Source organism: Aquila chrysaetos, chromosome 1 (assembly GCF_900496995.4).
Source record: "Aquila chrysaetos chrysaetos chromosome 1, bAquChr1.4, whole genome shotgun sequence".
Taxonomy (NCBI): domain Eukaryota; kingdom Metazoa; phylum Chordata; class Aves; order Accipitriformes; family Accipitridae; genus Aquila; species Aquila chrysaetos.
This window is the reverse complement of record NC_044004.1, coordinates 27393713-27417998: the sequence shown is the minus strand read 5'-3', so window position 1 is coordinate 27417998 and position 24286 is coordinate 27393713. Positions and strand designations below refer to the sequence as shown.

At 36.2% G+C, this 24286-nt stretch overlaps 1 protein-coding gene across 8 annotated transcripts in view; it reads left to right on the top strand.

The window, feature by feature from the left end:
• The window catches only part of ATP8A1 (ATPase phospholipid transporting 8A1), a 128450-nt gene that overhangs the window by 79272 nt on the left and 24892 nt on the right, over positions 1-24286 (top strand). For 7 of the 8 annotated variants that reach the window (XM_030011099.2, XM_030011071.2, XM_030011089.2 and 4 more), the window contains 8 exons: positions 2456-2639; positions 2747-2857; positions 9719-9793; positions 9928-10050; positions 12558-12636; positions 16591-16652; positions 21654-21710; positions 22195-22302. In XM_030011099.2, coding sequence (XP_029866959.1) covers positions 2456-2639; positions 2747-2857; positions 9719-9793; positions 9928-10050; positions 12558-12636; positions 16591-16652; positions 21654-21710; positions 22195-22302 — 799 coding nt within the window. The other variant, XM_041122717.1, reaches the window with a different exon arrangement.

The window sequence follows — 24286 nt, the reverse complement described above, 5'->3', positions numbered from 1 at the left end:
ACTTTTTTGCCACATTCACTTACCAGATTTGATAGAATTCTTTGAGCAATAACTCTTCAAACTAGAAAGGACTTACCCATCAGAAATCTCATTAATAATATAACAGTATAAATTTCTCAAGTATCATGAGGCTTTCCGGTATTCATGTACTTATGAGAATGGTGCCTTTGGGACCTTCAGCTTGCAGGATCTTTTGTGCAGAAATTTAGGACTGCACAGATGCCATACATAATACAACTGAATTTTTGGTGTCTGGTGGTAACGTTTCTTTTTGTTAGTAAGCTTGTGAGTGCCTGTTGTGGTTTAACCCCAGCCAGCAGCTAAGCACCATGCAGCCGCTCATTCACTTCCCCCCACCCAGTGGGATGGGGGAGAGAATTGGGGAAAAAAAGTAAAACTCGTGGGTTGAGATAAGAACAGTTTTATAGAGCAGAAAAGAAGAAACTAATAATGATAATAATAACAATAATAAAATGACGAGAATAGTAATAATAAAATTATTTGAATATACAAAACAAGTGAAGCACAATGCAACTGCTCACCACTTGCCGACCGATGCCCAGTTAGTTCCCGAGCAGCGATACTCCCAGGCCAGCTCCCCCCAGTTTATATACTAGGCATGACGTCACATGGTATGGAATACCCCTTTGGCCAGTTTGGGTCAGCTGTCTTGGCTGTGTCCCCTCCCAGTTTCTTGTGCCCCTCCAGCCTTCTTGCTGGCTGGGCATCAGAAGCTGAAAAATCCTTGACTTGTTGCTCAGGAGTGTTTAGACTAACTGAAAACATCAGTGTGTTATCAAGATTCTTCTCATGCTAAATCCAAGACATAGCACTATACCAGCTACTGGGAAGAAAATTAACTCTATCCCAGCTGAAACCAGGACAGTGCCATACAGCAGGCTTGGTTCAGGTGAGAACGGTATTCATGAACTACACAGGCCATGTTACTTGGCGGTATCCCAGTGAGCAGCAAAATACAGAGCATGTTCAGGAAGGAACATTATTTAGAAGTAATTGCTCTTTTGTGTATTCCTTTGCAAATTTGTTCCCTAAAACTTGTATTCTTAATTTCTTGTATATTTCTGTGTTTTTATTTTTTGACCTGGAAGAGTTAGGTTATGAACATCCCTATATAATCCTTAACCCTGAAATTTTTACACTGCAGGGGGGATCTTTCACAGCCCAAATAGCAAAGTTCCAGAAGCTTATGGTACCAGAGGGGTTATTGCTATGAGTGTGCATATAGAAGACTTGCAGGAAACAAATTACACGGTTTTTTCCCCCAGTTTTTGGTGTCAGTGGCAAGTTCTGCTTCTTATCCATGTCTAGTTTTTGCATGGAGGCATCTAGAAGGAGTTTGTGTAGAAGGCTGGAAAGATAGATGAGGAAAGGATGGTTCTTCACCAGCTGCGTATCCCCAGCTCCATGGCAGGAGTCATGCTTTGGTATCAGAATTGCTCTCTTTGTAAGAAGTGGTGAACAGCGGTGGTGGGGGAGACAGACTCACAGAGCTTTTTGCATTTCTTCTTGGTTTTCTTTATACCATGAAACAAGAGGGGCAGGGTTTGATCCTTGACACCAGTGCCAGGAAGCACAAAAGTGGATTGCCACACTGCTTAGGGTTTGCTCCTTGCCTTCCCCACCCTGTGAAACACACCAGTCCTAGCACATAATTTCTGTATATTATTTTCAGTTATGATGTCTCAAATACTACAAGGACTGAATTTCAGCAGTTCTACGAAGTAGAACTTTTACAACATGAAATGGAAGGTACACGTGTGACACACACAATGGTAGATGGAGCCAAAACTGATACAGTTTCATCAGTAGAGCTTTAGAGAGTCATCACTGGAATAATTTGTCCGCTCAACTGTGGACAGGCATTTTCTTAATGACAGATAATTAGAGCAGTCCTGAAAAGAACAAGGGAGAAGTTACCAGCAGTTAAAATGGAGGACCAAGAGCTATGTGCAAAGTTGCTTCCTCTAATTTAGCTGTGTAGGCTATGTTAACGTGGTGGCAGTCCACTCTGTTCCTGTTTCCATTGACATCTGTGTCTTAAATATCTTGTTCGTTTATAAAATACATATTTAAACAGAGAGGAAAATAAAAAGCATAACAACAAAATATGCCAAAATCTGTAATTGTAAGTTAATACTGGTAGTGGCAGTGTTCGGGATTTCTTCCATTATTCTGTTTGAGGGGCCCATTGCTGTTTGACCTGGGTCTCTCCAGTTCTTTTAACATCTTGCTTCAATAAATCCAAAGTTTCTATGAATTTTGCTGGGAATGTGCTTTTAGCATATAGCCTAAAGGACAATAACAAGACCATGTCACTGACCAGGATGTTAGTTGGCCTGTTTTTATTACCTTTTCACAGAATATAAAGTATGTTTTGAAAGTATATTCATTTGAAAGTCCTGTGTTAAACCCTTTTCTTTCTGTTACCCCTTAGGGTATCACCACTTCAAAAATCTGAAGTTGTAGAAATGGTTAAAAAACAAGTTAAGGTAGTAACTCTAGCGATTGGTGATGGAGCAAATGATGTTAGTATGATACAAACAGCACATGTTGGTGTTGGTATTAGTGGGAATGAAGGTCTACAGGCTGCTAATTCTTCAGACTACTCAATTGCTCAGGTAAGTCATTACACTGTAAAATACTACAATAAAGTAGTTTAGTATCAGATTAATATTGGTGTATGAATGTTCTGATTGTATGTTTGTTCATTTTTCATTTTTTGCAGTTCAAGTATTTGAAGAACTTGTTGTTGGTTCATGGAGCCTGGAATTATAACAGAGTAGCTAAATGCATCTTGTATTGTTTCTACAAGAATATAGTCCTTTATATTATTGAGGTAATTTTACAGTAAATTAAATATATTACTTCTTGAAAGTAAAAACTTTATTATTTTGAGCTTTTGATCATTATATATGATTTTAAAGAAGCATTTAAACTGTCACTAAACACTTACTAGTACTGAATCTTGTTTTTTAATAAACTGATTAATATTAGAGTGATTTCTTTTTTTACTTTAAAAGACCCAATTGTCTAATTGTCTAATATTTCTAATAGAAATATGTACTAAATATTAGTATTGAATGTTTGTGTTGCATAATACTGCTAGCTTATTAAAATTCTGTATCTATAACATCATTACAGTATTTAAGGAATACTGCTGGTGTCAGTAACTGTCCGGTTTGCAATCTGAAGCCCTTTTTCAGGTCACATGTTTAGTCACACTATTGCATACCTTTCACTTGTTGATGGGGTAACCGTGCCTCCTTAGGCTCTAGTTCATGAACAGGGATACTTTCCTGAAAGTAGCTGACCTAGTTTTCTCTCCTGGGATTTTAAGGAAGCTGGAGTCTTGTGAAAAATAAAGTAGTATGAGAGGACTGTGTTGTAATAAATGTACATTTATTGGTAGGTATGGTTAAGACAGCAGTATAGCTATAGTTTTCATGATCTTCATGACCGCATGGCAACCTTAAAATTTGGAATGTATTTTTAAATGGATTTTTAATATTTTTTTTCTCCTTCCCCTTCATTTACTGTTTCTCTTTTTCTTTCAATGGCTGTTTGCTTTCTTATAGCCAAATATGTATCTAGTAATTATGTTTATAATTGATTCAAACTTTGTATTCACAATGATAGTTTGGGTTTAAAATGTGGGAAAAAACCTAATTTGTTGCAAAGCTTGATCACAAAATAAGTTTTATAGGTCAGTCTTCTGTATTTTTACGCTAATGGGGTTAGCAGTTATTCTTAAAACTTTCTTAGTTTTTTTGAATATATTTTCAAATTAATATCTTAAACTTGTGCAGTATGTGTCTGGTTTTTACTGAAAGAAAATGCCTTCTTTCTGTTAGCCCTGATGTAAACATTAGGTTAATATTTCCAATTGTGATATTTATGTATGTGATCTTACTCTTGCAATATTTGAAAATACTTTAAGCATCTTTTTATGTACAAGTGTTGTAGCCAAAAAGTGTGCGTTTTTCTTAGCATATTTTTTACATTTTCTAAATTTTCCTTTTTTCTCTTTATTGTGTTATTAACATAAATAGATTTCAATCTATAGTAGCAAGCTTGTAGCCTGTTTAGAAAGACTTAAAGTAGGAAGCCATAGAAAAAAAAAATCCATTAAAGATCCTTTATTGCTTTAGAGTGATGGCAGACTTTAGATCCTGCATTTCAAAAGCTGAATATCTGATTAAATGATCAGATTTCCAGAAGTACTGATTAGCAGTAGTTCTTGAAGTATTTGAAAAAACAGTATTAATGTATACTTTGTGTTTATAGAAAACATACAAAGTTGGGCTTTAGAACATAATACCTTATTTTTCTTAATTTGCTGTCATTGTCACCTGCAAACACATTGTAAATTTATAACTTAAATCAGATATAAATATCCCACAGTTTGTATTCTTTGTGGAAGAAAGTTAAATGCAGGGTACAGCGATCATAGTCTAAAAATACAAAAGACTAGAAGAGGTAGTCTCTGCCTTCTGAGCGCATGGAAGGGCAAAGAGATCATTTTTATATGGGTTATGACCCTTTATATATAATGCATACGAGCATTTTACCATATACACCTTCTCTGAAAGACAAGATGACTTCTGCTTGAATTCCTGTATACCCAATGTTTGTCAGTTCAGAAAACTTTCACAGATGTTAATAGCTCATGTCAATACTGAGAGTGAATGGGCAGAAATTCATCATTGAATGTCTCTAGAAAGGACAACTGCCAGTCTTGAATCTCTCTTTTCAGTTTTTTGTACGGATCAGGCGTGGGAGCAGAGAGCTCAATGAGTATTTGTAAGCTGCTGCTTACTATGCAGAAATGCTACATCAGGAAAACGTCTGTGAAGCTTTTGTGGCCACGCCTCCTCTGTCCTGGAGTTTAGAAAATAATACTATGAAAGGCATGTCTGGAAGTTGCTTTAAATAAGTTTCCTTTTATTAGCTGACAAGAACTAAAAATACCTACCTTTACTTAATAGATGCATATTATATTTTTAAATGTCTGCTCAGTACTAATCAAACAAGTAATGTAGTAGATTCCTTTTAATCTCAAATACAGCCCTTTTCCTAGGCATTTGTGAGGTGATACAAAATAAGTGCCATTGGTTTCTTGGTTCAGAAAATGGTAAAGGTTTGTAGTAATACTCCTGCACACTGATTAGTGTTTATCAACATTTAAACTCCTATACATAAGAAACTGGAAGTGATCTGTAATAACTTTCTCTACTCTGTGTCTTGCCTCTATAGATATTTAAACACGGACCTCGTCTTTTGTATAGGACTAGTCCCAGTAACTTTAGAGGTTATATTCTGAAGTATCATTCTAAATTGCAAGTGAAAACTTTGAATCTCTAATAGTCTGCTAATGTGCATTATTAAGCCTGTGCCGAGCCTCACACTCACATAGGATGCGTCTGTGCAGAGTCTCATACTTATTTTGAGGGGGCTGTCATTACCTTATAATGATAGTTGGGATTGATATTGATCCAGTGATTGAGAACTCCTTTGTGGATTGGTTTTGGTTTTGTAATTACCATTATTGCATATACCCTTGTTAAACTACTTGTTTTGTGAAGTTACGTAAATCTCCCTTCAACATCAGAGAGGCAAAATTTTCCTATTCCTACTTTTTGTTCTGTTAGCTAGCAATAACTAGTAATAACATAAAATAATTTTCATGTTAAAAATGTTTACAATTTAAAAAAATAATAATCTTTGAAGATCTGCTTAGGTCATTCATGTTTCATGTAGGGGAAAATTCAAACAAACAAGTAAGAGACTAGGACACAAGCAGAAGAAACAGATGCCTAGAGTTCACATTTAAAGCTTAGTCACAGATACTTAAACATGGTCATTTATAACAATTTAAGTGATACTACATAAACAATTCAATTATACTAAGTAATTAGAGCTGTAATGGCCTCTCTTTCATTCGGTAAACTTTGGATGATGGTTACCTACTTCCCCCCCCCTTCCCAAGCCCTTTTCATCCCACTGCTGAGTTACAGGCTTTCTGCTGCTCATGTCCGTAACTGAAGTTTCCCATTTTGTTCCTGATTCCCTTTGCCTGACACACCAGATGAATGCCTGTGGTCATATTGAGACCCATATCATGTATAACCCCAAACACGAGTAGGCTTTCTGTGTATACTCACACTGCTTCTGAGCTGTAGAGTTTAGGGGCTCTTGTTCAGTATGCCATAGAGTACTTAATGTATGCAAACTGCATCGAGTTCAGTTTAAAACACAGACAGCAGAAAGTGAGTGTGGTCGTGCCCGCGTTTTTTGCATTATGTGGTTTGAAAACTTAGAAATACAAGGATCTGCATTGAGGCCTGTCTCATTTAGATGGACTGTGAACCTAAATCTTTTCTTTTCAATGGAAATTATGTAGCCACTGAACTATAAAATAGTCTGAATTTTCACTTTCCCCTCATTTACATAGTCTAAATTACTTCTTAAGGACACCTATCACCTGTCCTTCTGTACAGGGGTGCTAGATTAGTAATTTGAGCTGTTAGAGTAGGACCTATGCCCTAAAAGAGAAGTGGCTGAGTCTGCTCCTAAATTAGTATCATGTACAACATGGCCTAAAAACTTATTTTGCAGGTACAGCTGTCTTCATTGTCCATCATAATCAGGATGAAAGACACTTGTGCTTGAGTAAATTTCCCACTGTGAAGCAAGTGTTTGTTGTCACTCACAATTAATAATGTAGTAAGCACCATAGTAGTTTTTTCATGTGTGGTTAAGAGTGTAATTTTCTAGGGTCGGAGGTTTCAAAGTTGGGGCAAGTAGGTGGCTTATTTTCTTCCCCTCTTAGAGTTTGAGATGAGGGCCATATTTATCCTTCCTGCGCTTTTTTCCCTTCTACATCTGCTAATTATTTTTGAGTCATAGGTGTCCTTAATGTGAACATTCAAATACTATCTTGTAAACAGTAGAAAATCCATGTTTCTGCTTAGATATTAAAGGTGCTCTGTCTCTTGTAGTAGTATATCTGGTTCCACTAAATACTACTATTTCTACTACAGAGGGCATTGTTTTTAGCCACATTAAAACGTTTCTCTTCCCAGCCATTTTTTTGATAGATTCAACAAGAACTTTAGAACCCAGGGGTGCTACCAAATTTCATTTCTTCTTTGCTTGAATCTAGAACTCTCACCAAGATATGTTCCAGTTCCTTATTCCACTAAACTGAACTAAAATGCCTATAAGTTGCATGCTTTCTTTGGAAGAAAGTAAATGCTAAGATTTCAGGAAGTTAGTACTATGCCTTAAAGGATTTCTTTACAATTCTACAGTAAAACTGGGTTTAGTTTAAATAGCTTGAAAATTTTAACTCCTGTACAAAATAAAATTGAAAGCAGCAGGGTGTTTAAGGAATAAAATGATGCATAGCATTTCTGAGAGGCTTGGTAGCAACTTCATATATGCCATTCCATTATAAGTTAAAATTATATCTTAAATACTTGCATTTCTTTAAAACAGTTGTTCCAAAACATTTTCAAGTGTTGCTTAACATCGCTTACCTTTAATAGTAGTTGAATATGTGGAATAGGTTCAGTACACATATTTAAGCCTTTCTCTTTAAATTAGAGTTTTGTAACATTGTGACTGCTAGGTAAATCACAACAGAAAGTTAATGTTCTTTACATATACTCCTTGGTTATAAAGGGTCAAGTATATATCTGCTTGTGGCCTGTTTTATTTTCTTCCTGGAGAGTAGTACTTTTGTTAAATTCTGTCTGAAATTACCAGCAATGAGATGTGCATATATTTATGCCCAACTACTGAGTCACATATTCTCTATTAAAACTGTCCTTTTCCACCACCCTAACTCTTTCAAATTAAGAATTCTAAAATTTACTCCAGTATTTGATACAAACAAGAAAAAAAATTAAGGGGTAAATCTGTCCTTCACTCCTCTCCTAAGAGCTGTCTTCCTAGCCATCTTCCTAGGTTGGGAGTAAAATAATGTAGGAACTGGGTATAATGAGAAGGTTGAAAAGAGAGAAGGCAGTTGAGGAGCACAACTTCTATCCAGCACTGGTGGTGAGGTTCTGAATTAGGTTCACACATTTAGCTTAGTTGTAAAACATCCAAAAAACTGTGCTGATGTTGAGTGCGTAATTAATTGCTCAGTAATGAACAACTGATTATGCACTCATCTCACTCCCTCATACTTAACTACCGAGAAGCTGTTGCTAACAAATGTCTGCTAAATTCATCACAGTTAAATCATAGCTCCTCTTTCAAAAGTCAAAAATCAAAATACACAAGAGCTTATAAAAATCTGATTCAACTAGCAAGTAATTCCATTATGTTTTCAGTGAATAGACTGAAAGGTTAGAAAGCAGTGCTTGTTACTGTTAAATCAACCAAAGTAAAGAAATATTCAGCATGTTCTATATGTCTGTTTTGCAGCCGCTAACATTCATGACTTTGCATGCAATCTTGTTCCAATAATTGGCCACCAAAAAAAAAAAATCTATTTACTCTTCATTTATTGGTTGAACAAATAGCAATTTCAGCTGGATTTTACCTCCCATTTTTAGTTTTAGTAGTTGCTAATTTCAGGGGGTTTTCCATCTCAAAGTATTCACAAACATGTTCAAACATTCCATCACATGATAAAAAAATCTGAGCTTGGTCTTAGAATCTGGTCACCTGGAGGCCAGCCTGGGTACATACTGATAAACACACATATTGATTGTAGCAATTCATGCTTCCATAATAAAGTCAAATGAAATGTGAACTGAAGGAAAGTCTTTACAAAGCGGCATCTAAAAATTCACTTGAAAAATGAGTCTTAAATTGAGTAAAATGTTGTTTAGATGATCCTAACTTCTGTCACCTTACAGCTTATGTTTGTCGTAGGCAATATAGTTTCAGTGTAACTTGTTAATAGCTGCTTCTCTACTTTTGTCATTGAACTAATATAAGCATAAAGTAAGAAATAGAAGAAAGCAGTCATGCTGCATGCTATACTGAAAAGCATAAGAAAATGTGTTATCATGCCTTTCAAATTAAAGTTTAATTTTCTTAACCTTTCAGCAAAAAGCGATAAAACTTATGCAATGAAAGAGATATCCTATTGCCTCTCTAAAATACTCTGTACTTGAGTTAGTGCTTGTTAACTAAGTAGTTGTAGCTGATTTAGTGCTCTGGTAAAGCCTCACCTTCTCGTAAGTTTCATGTATGAGGAAAGAATATTGGTATAGTTTTCGGTTTCAAACTGCAGCTTACTGTATGAATTCTATTAGTTGGGAGGTTTGCTAATGATAAGAAGATGACTGCTTCTAATCTTTAGGTGTTTCCTGTGATTTATTCCCCCCCCCCCCCCATATTTCTTAGAATTTTTATTTCATTAAGAATGAAGTACAATACAAATGCAGTGAGGTTAAATCACTCTTAAATACTTAAAGAACATGACATTTCTTCTGAAAATAGCTACCTCCTTGAAATGTTTTCATATTTAAATGGAATTGCTCACATACTTGACTAGATTGCCTATTAACTGTTCTTGAACACAAGTTGTTATTTTTTTTTTCAGATAGCTTTAAACCAGAACATTTTCAACTGTGTCGTAAATGTATTCTAGCGTTACCCCTTTTTGTGAAGCTGAGGAAAAATCTCTTATCGTACCTTGCAAGACATTTGAGTAATATACAGTTCTCCTCTTTTTCAGATCTGGTTTGCATTTGTCAATGGCTTTTCTGGACAAATTCTTTTTGAAAGATGGTGTATAGGTCTTTACAATGTGGTAAGATGATTTCTGTGTTTTCGGTTATTTTCAACCATAATTGTGAAAGTTGCTTGAATAAGCAGTCTTTAAGCAAGTCCTTGCCTCTAAAATTTTACTGTGTGTTGTTTTTTTTTTTTTCATCCATCTACTAGATGTTTACAGCAATGCCTCCACTAACCCTTGGAATATTTGAGAGATCCTGCCGAAAAGAAAACATGCTGAAATATCCTGAGTTATACAAGACTTCCCAAAATGCACTGGACTTTAATACTAAGGTAGATAAAAAACATCAAATATAATTAAAGCAGAAATTAATAGGAATTCAGTATAGTTATCCTTTTTGTTCTATGCTGCTCATAATTAAAAATTAAAGGGATTTTTATTGCTACTATTTCCAGTTGTCCGCTTGTCTGTAGATAGTGCAAATCATATTTACCCATTTTTAGCAAGTATGGAAATGGACAGCAAGCGTTTTATGTTTTTCAGCCCTGATTTTTTTTTTTTTTTTTTTTTTCTCTGCGGGTAATAAAGCTGTCTTCTATGGGCAGAAGTGATTAGACCTCTCTGTCGCCAGGCTGTATGTATTTGTACTGTTATATGGAAATGGATTACTGAAGCCTGTGGAGAAGTGTTGCAGAGGACAATAAGAACTGTCATTAGATTTGTAGAGGGAGGGACTTGGTACTATTCTTTGTCAATTTGGAGTTGTGATTTTATGGTTTAATTTTGAGGTTTTGGAAAAAATACTTGGAGACAGTTAAGAATGTGTCAGGGTAGATCAAAAGGAATCTGAGGCTACTTTTGGTGGGAAATGGGCAACGTTCATCTTGGAGAGACTAGCACAAGAAGTAGGAAAAGAATGTAGGACTCTTTAATACATAAAACACACACAATTTCTACAATATGTCCACAAATAATCTCTTCCAAAAGCTAAATAAAACTTTAAAAAAACTAAATGAAACTTCTTGCTGAATCTGCAATTTCATGAATGCTGTGATGTTTGTAAGAGTTCCTTCTGATTTTATTAGATTTTTCTAAATATAATTGGAACATTTCAAGTAATGTCATTGCATGTTGAACTTGGGGACGTTTTCAGTCTGTCATTGAATTAACAATGCCTACCTGTGTTGGTCTGTAGTTGATGTGCTGAGCTGGTACAGCATACTTAGCTCTCGTATATCTGCCACTTGTGCTGTATAACTGGAGTACCCCTATCTATATAGAATTATTTGCCTAAACTCTCTTTGTTCATTGAAGCATGTGAGATTTTTCTCCCTCTTCCTCACTTCATCCGTTCACCCACAAAAGTAAACCTGAAAGTTTTAAGAAAACTAGGGAAAATAGTTTCTTGTGCCACTGTGAATGCTTTAAAACTATCAGACTTCGCATGGTCCATTAATACAGACACTTTTGTGTTGTGTTTTAATAAATAATGTAAGTCATGAGTTACAATTGTTGGATTTTTCTGTTTTCACATAAGTCTATAATATTTTTATTATTGCACAGATGCATTGTTGACTTCATTGGAAATTCTGTGGCTATTCGCATACAATGCTTTCTATGAGTAAACATCTACAAACTTGCCAGCTACAAATTCCCACCTGTATAAGTTGAATAGTTGGTGTTAAAGATTTGGAAACATTACAGCCTTGAATGTTGATGCAGATGTTTGTTATGGTAAAAGGGATCAAAGGTTATGAGGTCATGACAGAGGTTAAAGGATTAGCATGTGACAATAAGAATTGGTCAGGAAAATGGAAAAGTAGAACTAATTTTTCTTGCACCCACCTGTGCTTTCTGTCAAATAAAAACTTCTGGTAATGACATAGCAAGAAGGAGAGACAAAGGTTAATGAGTAGCACAAGTTCAAATGTGCAAACTATTGGAGTGTAAATTGGATCATACAACCTAGTGTAGTTGTATAATCTAACAAAAGGCTTTGAGACATCGTGGAAAATTTTGTGAGGCAGGCAACTTAATTTCAATTGTTTGAACACCTTAACACTCATAATACACATCAGTTGGTTACAATAAAGGCTATGATTGTCAAAAGCATTGTTAATGAAAAAACATGATTGCTATCCTGAACAAAATGGGTTACATATTTTTTATTAAGTCTTTTTATGTCTTTATACAATATATTATGGAAGGCATCAATAGGTTGTTTATCCTTAATACAGTTCTCTTCAGAAGGCATATTTTACAAATGAAAATAAGTTTGAAAGTAAAATTTGAATTATTTAGCAAATACATTAAAGGAAGTTTAATATGATGAAGCTGTGCACTTCAAGAATGGAGCATGTAAGGAGAAATCTAAGGAAGATACTTTTATTTATCCTTTTGTATTCCTTTGTATGTGGAAATACATAGGTAGGTATATGTAAAACTCAGGTTTTGATTGTTCTACTATCCAAATTTCTTATTACACAAAATGTAAATTATAAAAGCTAGAGTCCTTTTTAGTTCCCTACTTAGAATGTAGCAATTGTTTCCTTTGTCTGGTTTAGTTTAATTTTTCTGATGATATTCCCATATTTTAATTTCCCTTGTGATTTGAAATTAAAAGGAGGAGATAATACACACTTTTTTTCAAAACATAAAAATAAACAAATGACCCATGAAGAGCTAAGAGGCAGAAAGTGCCTGTCAGTTATATTACTTCACAGTGGTGGCGTGACAGAAACACATTTTGTGAATCTAACACACAGATAAAGAGAAAGGTCAGGGTTCACACAGCTAGTTTATTGCAAATGGTTCTCATGGATTTTCTGTTTTCCCTTAGGTTTTCTGGGTTCATTGTTTAAATGGCCTCTTCCACTCATTCATTCTGTTTTGGTTTCCACTAAAAGCCCTCCAGCATGGTAAGTATTATGAAAAATAAAAAAGTTGAAAGGTGCGAAATATCTAAATACCTTCTTTTTTCTTAGGAAAACTTTATAAATATGAAGAATTTTGTGTGGTTAAATTTCAAGATACCATTTCTAGAACTAGAGCAGATGCAGTACATTTTAAATGTTTTATTTAAATTGTTTAAAAGTAGGAGTAATATTATGTACATATGCGTAAAACTATACGTAAGACCTGAAACAAGATGGAGGAAAAGAGATTGCAATTTAATTATGCTATTTTTTTGTATAGTACGCTATCATGGTAAATACCTACAAGATCCTAAATCACCACCATCCCTTGCATTGTCTCTTACATTTTGTAAGCTTTTATGGCTGATGTGTATACCTTCTCTCCTGTTACTTCAGGGGCATACTAACCCATTAGTTTACATATATATATGAGTAGGCTTGTGGCAGAGGAAGCTGGGACATCTTGGACAGCTCAGTCCTGTCATTCTTCTAGTTCAACTGTTGTATATGCACCTGAGTTGCAGAAGAAAATGGGACGCTTGGGAGGAAGGCTGTATTAACTAGAGGAAACTTGAAAGCACTGTTTCCAGTTTGCAGGAATGTTTCGGGGGGCAGAACTCTCATAGGGCTGGGGTTTTATTTTGCTTCCACTTTGTGGAGAGAAAAAAAAAAAAGTGTGTACTTTGCAGCTTTTCTGTAAAATTAGTAGTCTTCTCAGTTTCCCTGATATAGCCAGGCAGTCTGCCCTGGCATAGGGGACAGAAATACTCTCACGGACATTTTGGAACTGCTGAGACTAGGTAATGAGACAGTCACAGCTGCTTGTGCCCAAAAAGGTTAAGGGGGAAAACTTCTTGCAGAGTATTTTATACTCAGTGACTTCTGATGGGTAAAGGGAAGTAGGTAGCAGCCTGTTTTCTCTGAAAGGCCACTCACATCACACTGGATGTGAGTCCAGTGGCAGCGGTTTGCATTGGAGAAGTTTAGACATCCCAGGAGGAAAGAGGTGCCAAAATGTGAATGCGTACTGTAACACCACAACTGCGAATCCAAACAAAAATCCTCGTTCAAAGCTGTAGCCAATCCGTGTGAGAGATTTATGCATTACATGGTAGAGAAATGTTTAATGAGTATTTGTGGTGATGCAGAGCAGAGTTCCTGTAAGAATGGCAAAGCTGAGATACTTGCACGAGCGCTTGTGAGAGCACTGTAGCACAGGCCTCTTCAGCTTGCAGCCCCTGGACTAGAACTGACGTGCTGGCAAGTGGCCTCTGTAAGTCTGAACAAATTGCCTTCTGTCTTCCTCTTTCATGCCTAGAGAAAGGCCAGGTGAGCAAGGAGAGCAGAAATGGGACCTGGGGACTGTGTACATGGTGGGCAGTATAACCAGTACCTGCCGTGGGTCCAGCTGGTGCACAGAGTCCTGCATGAAGGGGAAATGGGCGCAGGATGGGAGCTGCTGTTAATTAAATCTCTGATGGCTGTGTGTGTAAAGAGGAAAGGGAAATAATGCTGTTAGTTTTCTAGGAGGGAGCTGATGACTGCCAGAGAGATCCACCAGAGACAGGAACTTCTGAGAACAAGTCTCAGCCTCCACCTTCTTTTAGCAACAAAGAGGCGCAGGAGGATCCTGAGACATGAAAGGAGGAACGGGAAGAATGGGGGATAGCTCAGTTTTGTGCATAAGAGTGCTGAGTCCCAGCACTCTGACTGGTGGGAACAGATTTAGCTGCCTGCCTATTCCTCTCTTTTATCCTCATTATGCTCTTTACTGCTAGGTATGTATTGTTAAGCAGCGAAGTGCATGTTTGAGCAGGTATTTATTAGAACATTGAAAATCAAATCTTGAAGATCGTGAAAATCTCTCAGAGCTCACAGTCATCCTTTTCTTTGAGCATTTTCTCCTGTTGACTCTTTAGTCTCACTTGCCCACCTCTTTCTTGCCTGTAAGTGGAAAATTTCAAACTGCATGCATTGTAGTGGAGTGTACCAAGAAGTATGCGATCAGAGAATAGGTATGGATTTGTAAGAATTGTCAGAATTTGCTCCATGGGACCTAACCATTGTACAGTACACAAAACTAGAGTCTTTGCACACCATGTACTGTCATGCGCATATGAAAAATGACGAGGACATAAATCTTCACAGAAGCTGCTTCTGATGCAGCTTTGTCAACATAACAGTAAATGAGAGTAGCCAAACTTATATGTACAAGTAAATCCACCAGCTGCTCCCTCTTTTGTATAACCTTTAAAATGAGCTATGGTCTCGGCTTTGTTTTCAGCCTTCCAGAGCTCTTGTAGACCTTTGTGGTGTGCTGCTCTGTCCAGGGAGAAAGTTAAATTGGGGAAGTGCCAGGAATGCAACAAGTATCATTAGAGCTAAGGAGGCAGCCATTGTGAGCTCCTCATCTTAGAATGGGAGAGGGCTAGGTTAAGGAGGACTATTTACAAGCATTTTTATTCTGTTTTTTTGTGTCACCTTTCACCTGCTGTCTCTTCCAGAATATCAATAAATAGAACTTTTTTTTCCTGTGATAAACTGGCCTCATAGGCCCTGAAAAGCTTCTAGAAAGGAGCACTCTTCATCCACAACTGAGGTGAATCTCATTTCAAGCATGTGTAAAGGTGATATGAAGGCTGGAAAAACGCTCCACACAAATATGAAAACATACTTAATTAGCAGCATTTAATATACCATATGCTAGCTGAGGATAGTGAGAAAAATAAACGTTTTCAACTACAGACCATTTTTATAAGCTTGTCACCTTCCTCTAACCAGCCCAATCAGAGGAGTTTTAAACCCCACCCGCCCCCCCAAAAAAACTAAAATAGCTTGATTCTTCCTTTTCCCCAAACACAGCTTTTAAAAAACATCCTTCCTTATGTGCTCTCAGCATTAGTGGGTTTGTTTGGTTGGTTGGTTTTTGTCTTGTACTTTTATCCTTCCTTACTACATGCACAGTATTTTGATCTCTCTGTATATGATGGCAATAAAAAGCAGTATCCCAGTGATTAGAACCTTTACAGCAGAGTAAGTGTTCTGGTTTAGCTGCAGTATATGAACAATCTCGAGTGCTAAAAATTTCTAAACTGAACATGTAAAAATTTAGCAAGCTCAATACTTCTAAATGAGAATGAGGAATTCCCTCTAGATAGTTCAGTTGTGCGTTGTCCCATGTCTGCCAAGAACTTTCATAGAATTGGGATCAGAAAAGCCCATTCTCTAGCAGTAGTCATGAAATAAGTTCTGTTAAATAAGCATACATGCTCTGATTCAGAATTCAGAACTTAAGAACCACAGTAGATGTGATTTTTATGCAAACACATCTCTTTAGGGCACTGGCTCTTTGCATAAATGCTGTGTGTGTATCCGTATGTGCAAAATGGTATGTATTTATATGGATCCACAGATCTGAGTTGGGTAAATTTTGAAAATGTTATTAATAACAAGCATCTCAAGAATTAAAATTGAGTATCTTTTGTATTTTTACTTAAACTGAATCTCAGAAATATGGATAAGCTTCTATACCAAAAATATCCAGAATCAGTGAAAATCTCTCTAAGCTTTCTGTTTACTTATATGTTACAATCAATATACACTATAACTATTATAGTTCATATTTTTCTGAAGATAAGATACTGTATCTGTGATCTTAAGAGTCACTCGAATTATTACTGAATGCGATATTACTCACATTGGTATATGATGTTACAAAAAGGTCGTGTTTCTAGCGTAATTCCTGAAGTCACTGAAAGCTTTAAAGGACTAAAAATTATAAAAGTCATAGATTTCTACTGTTCAATACAGTTCAAGGTGAAATCTGCTGTTTGTACCCTGTAGGAAGTGCTACCATCTGTTTTGTACCAAAAATAAGATGAGAGAGAGAGAGAGAGCGCTATTGTGGATATTTAAATGTTTACATGTTTTTATTTTTATCACCATTTCCTTCTCCAGGTACTGTATTTGGCAATGGTAAAACTTCAGATTACCTGCTCCTGGGTAACACTGTATACACTGTAAGTCTTCCTATAGCTATCTGGTGCTCTTATCAGTGGACTATCTATATTGGCTCTATTTTTAACTCTTTAAGAGATGTGGGTTTATTATTATTTATAATTCTCTACATAGACGACTTGATTCATTGTAGTGCCTTAAGAATAAGAAATGGCTCTTGAATGACTCTTTGAGAAGCTTTGAAGTGCATTTTGCTTTCTAATTCAAGTTCTTAAAACAAAGCAGTTAATAAAGATGCAGAAGATACATCTCTCCTTTACTGGAAACTGTCTATTTTTTTAAGTAATGGGAATTGTAATTCCCTAATTAGCACGCTCATTAATTTAAGGTAAGTTTCTGCATTGGAGAAATCCTGGGTTATTGAATATGGAACTGGTTTGTGGACTTCTGAAGATACAGCTCTGTTCTCCCTCTCTTAATTTGTCATGGGGCCTTGAAAGAGGGATAGAGCCATGTGGAACCAAGGTTTGTGGGATGCCTCTTTGGAGACTGACAGAATTACACCTGACCCACACCTAACAGTAATCTTCTGTTACTCTCATAGATACTAGTCATTATTGGGGTTTTTCTTTTAATATTTTATCTCCTAGAATAAATTAATGAAGCTAAATGTCTGTTTTTCACTTGCTAGGTATCAGTGTTACCCAATAGATGAGGGTTTTCCGGGATCTCTCTTAGAAACAAAATTAGACTTGTGCTTACTCTCCTCTGTTCTTCAACATTAAGAGTTTAACTAATTCTTCAACTTCCTGTTGTTGGCAGATACAAAAAAGAAATTAATTCTTCCATCAAAATAAGGGGGCTGTAGTACAAATACAAATTCCATCAAAATCTATTTCCTTACGGAATAGGGAAACATCATAACTGAAATAAAAGGAAAGTATTCTAGAATACATTGTAGTCCTTTGAGAATGTAGCTACTGTCAACATCTCCGGTGTATGAGAGAACATTTTGAATAGTGTTTTCTGGTCAGCTAACCAGAAAGGTTAAAGAGCATAAAGGGCCAAGTAACCACAGCCCATTCTGTGTATTTCCTATTGCTGTGGCAGTTAAAATAAACTGTTTCTTCTGCCAGTCAGTACATGGACATTGAACTGGTTCTTTCAGGCACATTTAAAAATGGTTTGTTCACACATTCTCTTAAAAGTTTATTTGCTCTACACTTCCCTTTCCCCGTTCCAAAAGGCAAGCACAGCATGTTTTGTCAGCAGTAGTCACATGTGATCATGCAATCTATCATATGATGGACTGATCTCCATTAGGGATGGATGGAACATCCTGGGTAAGTGTTTTCTGTGCACATCTTAATAAAATTAAGATGTAAGGCCTACAGTCATTGTCATAGCTCAATCCTGACAGAAGTAGTTCAACTGACACAGGTCTATTTGTATTATCATCTCATAACACCGAGCAGTGTTTAGAAGTCAGTCATTTATCTGAATGTCACTGCTTTCCCCAATATTGATAAATACTACATAAGAATATCTACCAGAACCACCTGTTGTTCTAAGTGAAACAGGTTCTTCTTGGGGAGGGGCTCTCTGCACAGGGTTTTCACCCTATCTACAAATGTTTCATTGTTTACTGTACTTAGAAGTTGCAACCTTGCTCCGTTCAGCAGAAGTTTGTTTTATGAATTGTATGCACATATACATAATTGCATAACTTCACGTATCCTAGAACCTAAGCCAAGTTTTCTGATAGCATCTCCTTTTCCTTGATTGCTCTAAAAGTATCCTTTGTATTGGCCATCATTTTGTAGAGTGAGTTAGCACTGTACACTTCTTAAACCCAATTACTCAGCATACTGCTGCAATCACAGCTGAAGTTCTCTCCTGAAGTGATCTCAGAACTTCATCCTACCCAGTCGCTCTGTTCTGTGCTTGCTTCCAAAAGCCAAGGTTGGCACCAGGAGAAAACAAGTTACATATGCTGTACTAAGCATTTACTGGATTACACTAGGTCCTGTGGAACTGTGTTCAAAAAGTGCTGCTGTTTAGATCATCACCCATCAGTTGATGGATGTCTTGAAATCTTATGGTACTGCAGAACATCTGAGCATCATCTGTGACATCAGCTGACTCACTAACATCGAAGCCTACATTTTCAGATTTGTAGCAACATTTTCCACCACCTTCCGAAATCAGTTAATTTCTGATACTTTCAATATAGTAACCTGGACTTACTCATTACTGTTTGTCAAGCTCTATCCATAAATGCTAAAACAGAGGTCACAGTGCAGTTGTTCTGTCACCTTTTGCAACTGGTTTTCAACTAGGAGAGCTGAAACTTCACCGTCTTGAGAAGCTAATTGCTTGCTAATAACCTGCAGAATGGCCAAGAATTTCCCAAGAAAATATTATTTCACCATTATGAGTCCAGACACCCTGCTTTTTCATCTGTTTTCCAGATTCTCCACTTTCCTTAACTTCAGATTGAAAATCTAGGGAGAGATGGGGGTTGCAGTTAATGTATTCCTGCTCTTGCACAGGTATTCAAGCAGGTCTGGAGCACACATGAAGATTTGAGAGACTTTCAAAATTGGGGAGGGCATTTTTTGAAAATTTTTTAAAAATCTGTGCATCTGAAGGGTATGTGCAGTGACAGTTGTCAGTCATTGTCTTGAAATCAAAATTATAAGGCTAAGGTACTTTTCATTCTTCCCACTGCTTTTAATCTGGTTTTAGGAAGTCTACATTCATCACTTGTGCAAAAATCAGTAGCAAAGCGATTCAGAAATGAATCTAGTTTCTTTGGATCCACAAAGAAAGTAGGAATGTGCACGGATTCATATCATGTCCTGGAATTATTTCTTCAAACATAAATTTCAAATAGGAGTGCCATGAAAATATTTGTATGACCATTCTTGAGCGCTCCTTTTAAAAAAGCTCAGTGCTTTATACAGAATACCAGTTTGATTTCTTGTTCCCTGGGTAGGATTCAGTGAGCTATTGTTAGTTTGGATCAAGGGGAGGAGGGAGCAATAAAATCCACATTCTTCAGTAAGCCGCTGCGCGTAGTTAGGGGTATCGGTTAAGATGCAAGGAGGGTATATATTCACACAGTGTATATCTCCTTTTACAGACCTGCAGTATTTTTGTGTATACATTTTGTCTATGCAATAAGAATTCTTGATCCGATCCTAAAGAAGGATGTTTCCTTTTCTTACGACTGACTCAAAAGTAGCAAGCAAGTGTACCAGATGAGTAATTTTTTTTTTTGCCATAATTCATTTTTTTTACTTAGCCAAATATAGCACCAGAACTGGATGGACTAAGTAAATCATAACAGTCATGATGGTCCTTAATTTTCTTCTAATTAGATTTCACACATGGTTTAGATAATGGAATTGTGGCACGGTGGGGATTTGTTTTTGTCCTTAATAATGCAGCAATAGTTGAAATAGGAGAGTCCAGAATGAAAAGCATAAACTTACAGCTTGGGTGGAAGCTTTCTGGCAGGATTGGTATCCTTCTGCACATCAGACGTAGTGAAAGACTTGTCATGTATATTTAACCAGTTATTTTCAGCTTCTGATTGAAGTAAATTTCTTCGGAGTTTCTGAGGCTCCTTGAAGTTCAACCACAGACAAACTCACATCGTTGCTGCCAACCTGGCCAACAAACTAGAGTTTAAACTATAGCTATTACAGTTGCAGCTTGGTCTTTGTGACTCAGTTTTTCAGCCTTGTGTTCTTCAGATTGCACATAAAGCAAAACTTGTGATAAATGTTCACACACAAGTTACAAAATGTAATAACTATTTCTTTGATAAAAAGAAAACTTGTTTGTGTGAATTTCAAAAGAAGGAGATAAACAATTTTCCTGAATCAACTAGTCCTTGCTGTGGGATTATAAACTTTCTACTACTGCTCATCTCTAAACTAAAATGGAGCATGTCCTACAGGACAATAACATGATGTTTTCAGAGACTGCTCCATAAAAAGAGTAATGATAAGAAAAGAGTAAAGATGAGAGGGAAGAATGAAAATGGCATAACAGACTTATTCAACATGTTATTTGTATGCAGAACATAGGTCTTAGGCTGCCAGCATTTAACTCTGGCTTTTCAGGGTTTGGCAAAGGTGACTCCTTTACTACTGAAGTACTAATGAAGTGAACAAAATGTTTTGTTTTGTTGTTTGGGGTTTTTTTTCCTAATTTAGACTAATGTAAGTTTGAACAATTGCAAGTTTTCAGCCCAGCCTCTAGATCTTCTAAATCTGTCTTCCTGTAGATAGTAGTAGTCATCCTCTCCATAACTAGGGAGTCTGCCATCTCTACTGAAGTGGACTACACTTTCCACAAACCTTTCTGTGTAACCAAAATACCATCGATAAAGAAGCTAACGACTCAGTAAGAGCCAGACTTGCAGAGTTCTAGGAGGCAAGGGAAATGTTTAAGATTTCTAATACAAAATAAGAGTTTTCAAAATCAAATGAGTGGCAGTTATTAATGGAAGCTAATAATTCTTAGTGTTCTGTTACTAGCTCATTACTGGGGTGTATCTTTAAATCTTCTAGTAGCATTTTACTGTGGTCGTTTCATATAGGCACTTGAACTTCAGATGTAAGTGCACACACTTACAAAAAAGAAGAAAGTACAGCTAGCTGTGGTCTAAAAGAATTTCACTTTGGGGCTGCTGAGAGTCCTACATTTTGGGGGGAGCAGATTCTATTAAAGCGGAAGGGCTATTCCATAGCTTCTGCAGGTCCATAGAAATGATTGCCTTTTGCTTTACAAACTTTGATTTGGATCCTATTACACAGTTAGGTGCATTGACACACACAATACTTTGTTGAGTATTATTAAAGAAATCACATTTAAACTGAAGAGATTGATTATCCTTTCCCTTATTTCATTTGTGCAAGTAAACATGAAGTATGAAAATCATAAAACTTTTTTCTTCTGTTCTTCTGAATGTTTAACGAAACTAATAAATTCTGTATGTTAAGTAAGATTCCCATATTAAATAAGAATCCCCTCTTTCTCTCTCTTTTAAGTTTGTGGTTCTAACTGTGTGTTTGAAGGCTGGATTAGAGACCTCATATTGGACTTTGGTAAGCAAATGTCTTTACCATATTCTCAAATGTTCTATAAAATATGATGGATGAATAATTGTATTCTTTTATTATTTATTATATTATGCCTTTACAGTTTGTCAGCTCTCCCCACAGTGTCAAACTAAACTGTGGTTACTGCATGGAAAGACAGATTATCCATGTACAAAAAATAATGCTTAATATTGAAAAGGAGGACATTGGGTTAAGGCTTAAAGTAATCCTTAAACTAGAAAAATCAAATTACTCTGAACTGATTGTAACTGAACTTAAATTGGCTTAAAATGCAGTAATATTGCTGCTGAAAGTATTGTTTTGCTTTAAGAAATAGCTAACTGAAGTAGTAGAGTTAAATTAATACAAGGCACGGAAATTTCATCCGATATATCAGAATCATGTTGTAAATACTAAGTAGCAAAAATCTTTTTTTTTTACGTCATAATGCATCTGCGCTGATTGTTCTGTTTTCTTTTTTGTTTAACAGTTCAGCCATATAGCTATCTGGGGCAGCATAGCACTTTGGGTAGTGTTTTTTGGAATCTACTCTTCTTTGTGGCCAGTCATTCCTATGGCACCTGATATGTCAGGAGAGGTAAAAGTATATTTTAACTAATATCCAAATGTGTGCAAAAAATACTGTTTCAGTCTTATTACAGGTCTAATCTTTATTGGATCCTTCTGCTAACTAGAGGTGCATAAGAGGGTTGCTTTTATACCTTCAATGTGGTAGCCATGTTTGTTTAAAATAGAATGAATTTTTACTCTTGTGAAAATGGAGCTCAACCAGCAGGCTGTGATTATATGGTCTAGTGAGGAAGAATAGACAGGTAAGCTGCTTTGCAGTTCTTTAGTCTAAAGTTTTAATTTTCTTAGGAGAAGTCTTACCAAATTCAGAACTCAGAATTACAGTGCTTATTTGGCAGGAGGGTTTTTTTATAATGAGGTAGCACAAGTAGTGCATTGGTTAAGACTTTTTTCATCTTCAACTTTACAAATTTGCTAAGTAATTGAAACTGTAAAATGACTCAAAAAAATTTGAGGTGCCATAACATTGAATGAGCAGCTGCTTGTCATGCACGCATTTCCTTTTCTATTAATGTGCCACTTGGAATGCGTTATTGTACTGTATCTTTAACCTTTTGACAGTAATTACTGGTTTCTCTTTCATTTATTATCCCATTTGTGTAAACCTGCTCTGAATATTGCAAATAGGACTGAATCCATAGAAGATGCTTAATTGCTGCCTGTTCTGATCTAATTGGAACTTCAGTCCCAAATTCTCAAAACCATTCAGTTCCAGAAACATCTGAAGTTTAGTATTAATTTCCCAGACAGTAATGTCTGCTTCTGGGCATGGCCAGTCCCTCCTGAGCTGAGAAGTTCGGTGTGCATTCTCAGTGGGACTCAGAAACTGAGAATACCTGCTTGTTTCAGAAAGATGCTCCTCTAATGGTTCTCAAAGCATATCAACTAAATCAAACCTTACACCAGTAAAATAGTGAGTGCCTTTAACTCCACTACTGTGATATAATTCAGCAAGTTAAAAATTTATACAGGATGTAGGAAATTTAGGTGTATATCTCTCCCTCACTTGGAGGTAATTCAGACCCGGAAATCTCACCTCCTACATAAGCAGTTATGGGAAAAGTAGCATATAGGCATTTATGTAGTTACTGCATTTTAATGGAAAGCATAAGGAATTAACTTAAGTGCTTGAACACCTAAGAAAAAAATGAATTTGAAATTATACAATTTCCTGCTGTTTCCTGTCCTGTAACCTCTTACCCATGTATATATGTAGATTTTGTACATTAGCATGTTGCCTCTGGTACTCAAAATTAATTATGTACGTTATTCTAAATTAATGTAATTGAAGCTATCATACTTCAGCATTTTTCTTCATACACACTGTATTTTATAGAATGTTTTTGGAATTTGTTGTTTTTAGAGATTTTGTAAAAGATTGATACATTGTTCTTTAAGATAGAAGAACTTTTATGGTGATAAGCATAGTGGGAGCAGCAGGGTGTGTCATACTTGGTATGACATAAAGGTGGCTACCTCACTGTTGAAATAACTAAATGTTTTACTTAGTACGTGTTCAGTTTCTGAAGTTACTGTGAGAAAAAGGTTTTTTTGAAGGGAATGTAATTCCTACGAACTTGGAAAAACAGTTCTTTGTAAAGAGATTTAGCTGTCAACAAAAAATAAATACTCCTGGGGTTTGAATTCAACATGACACCAAAGCAGTCTGACTTGTGAACCCAAATTCATTTATTTCTTGTGTTAAAAACTGTCTCTGTACTTGAAATGGATAGTCTTTTTTACTTAGTGTGTTGGCTTATGCATACATATTATGTATATAGTAGCTTTCAATGTGTGTACGTGCATGCAGTTGTTTGAGGGGGGTGTTGTTGTGTGAGGTTGGTTTTGGGTTTGTTTTCTTCCTAAGAGTATATTTAGAAGTCTGTAAAATCAGAATAAAGTCTCCTAAACATCTCATAGACCATAAGAGCTTATTTCAAAAGCTCTGGTCTAGCTTTTTGAGCTGTACTCTGTGTGGCTAAAAGTCCTGG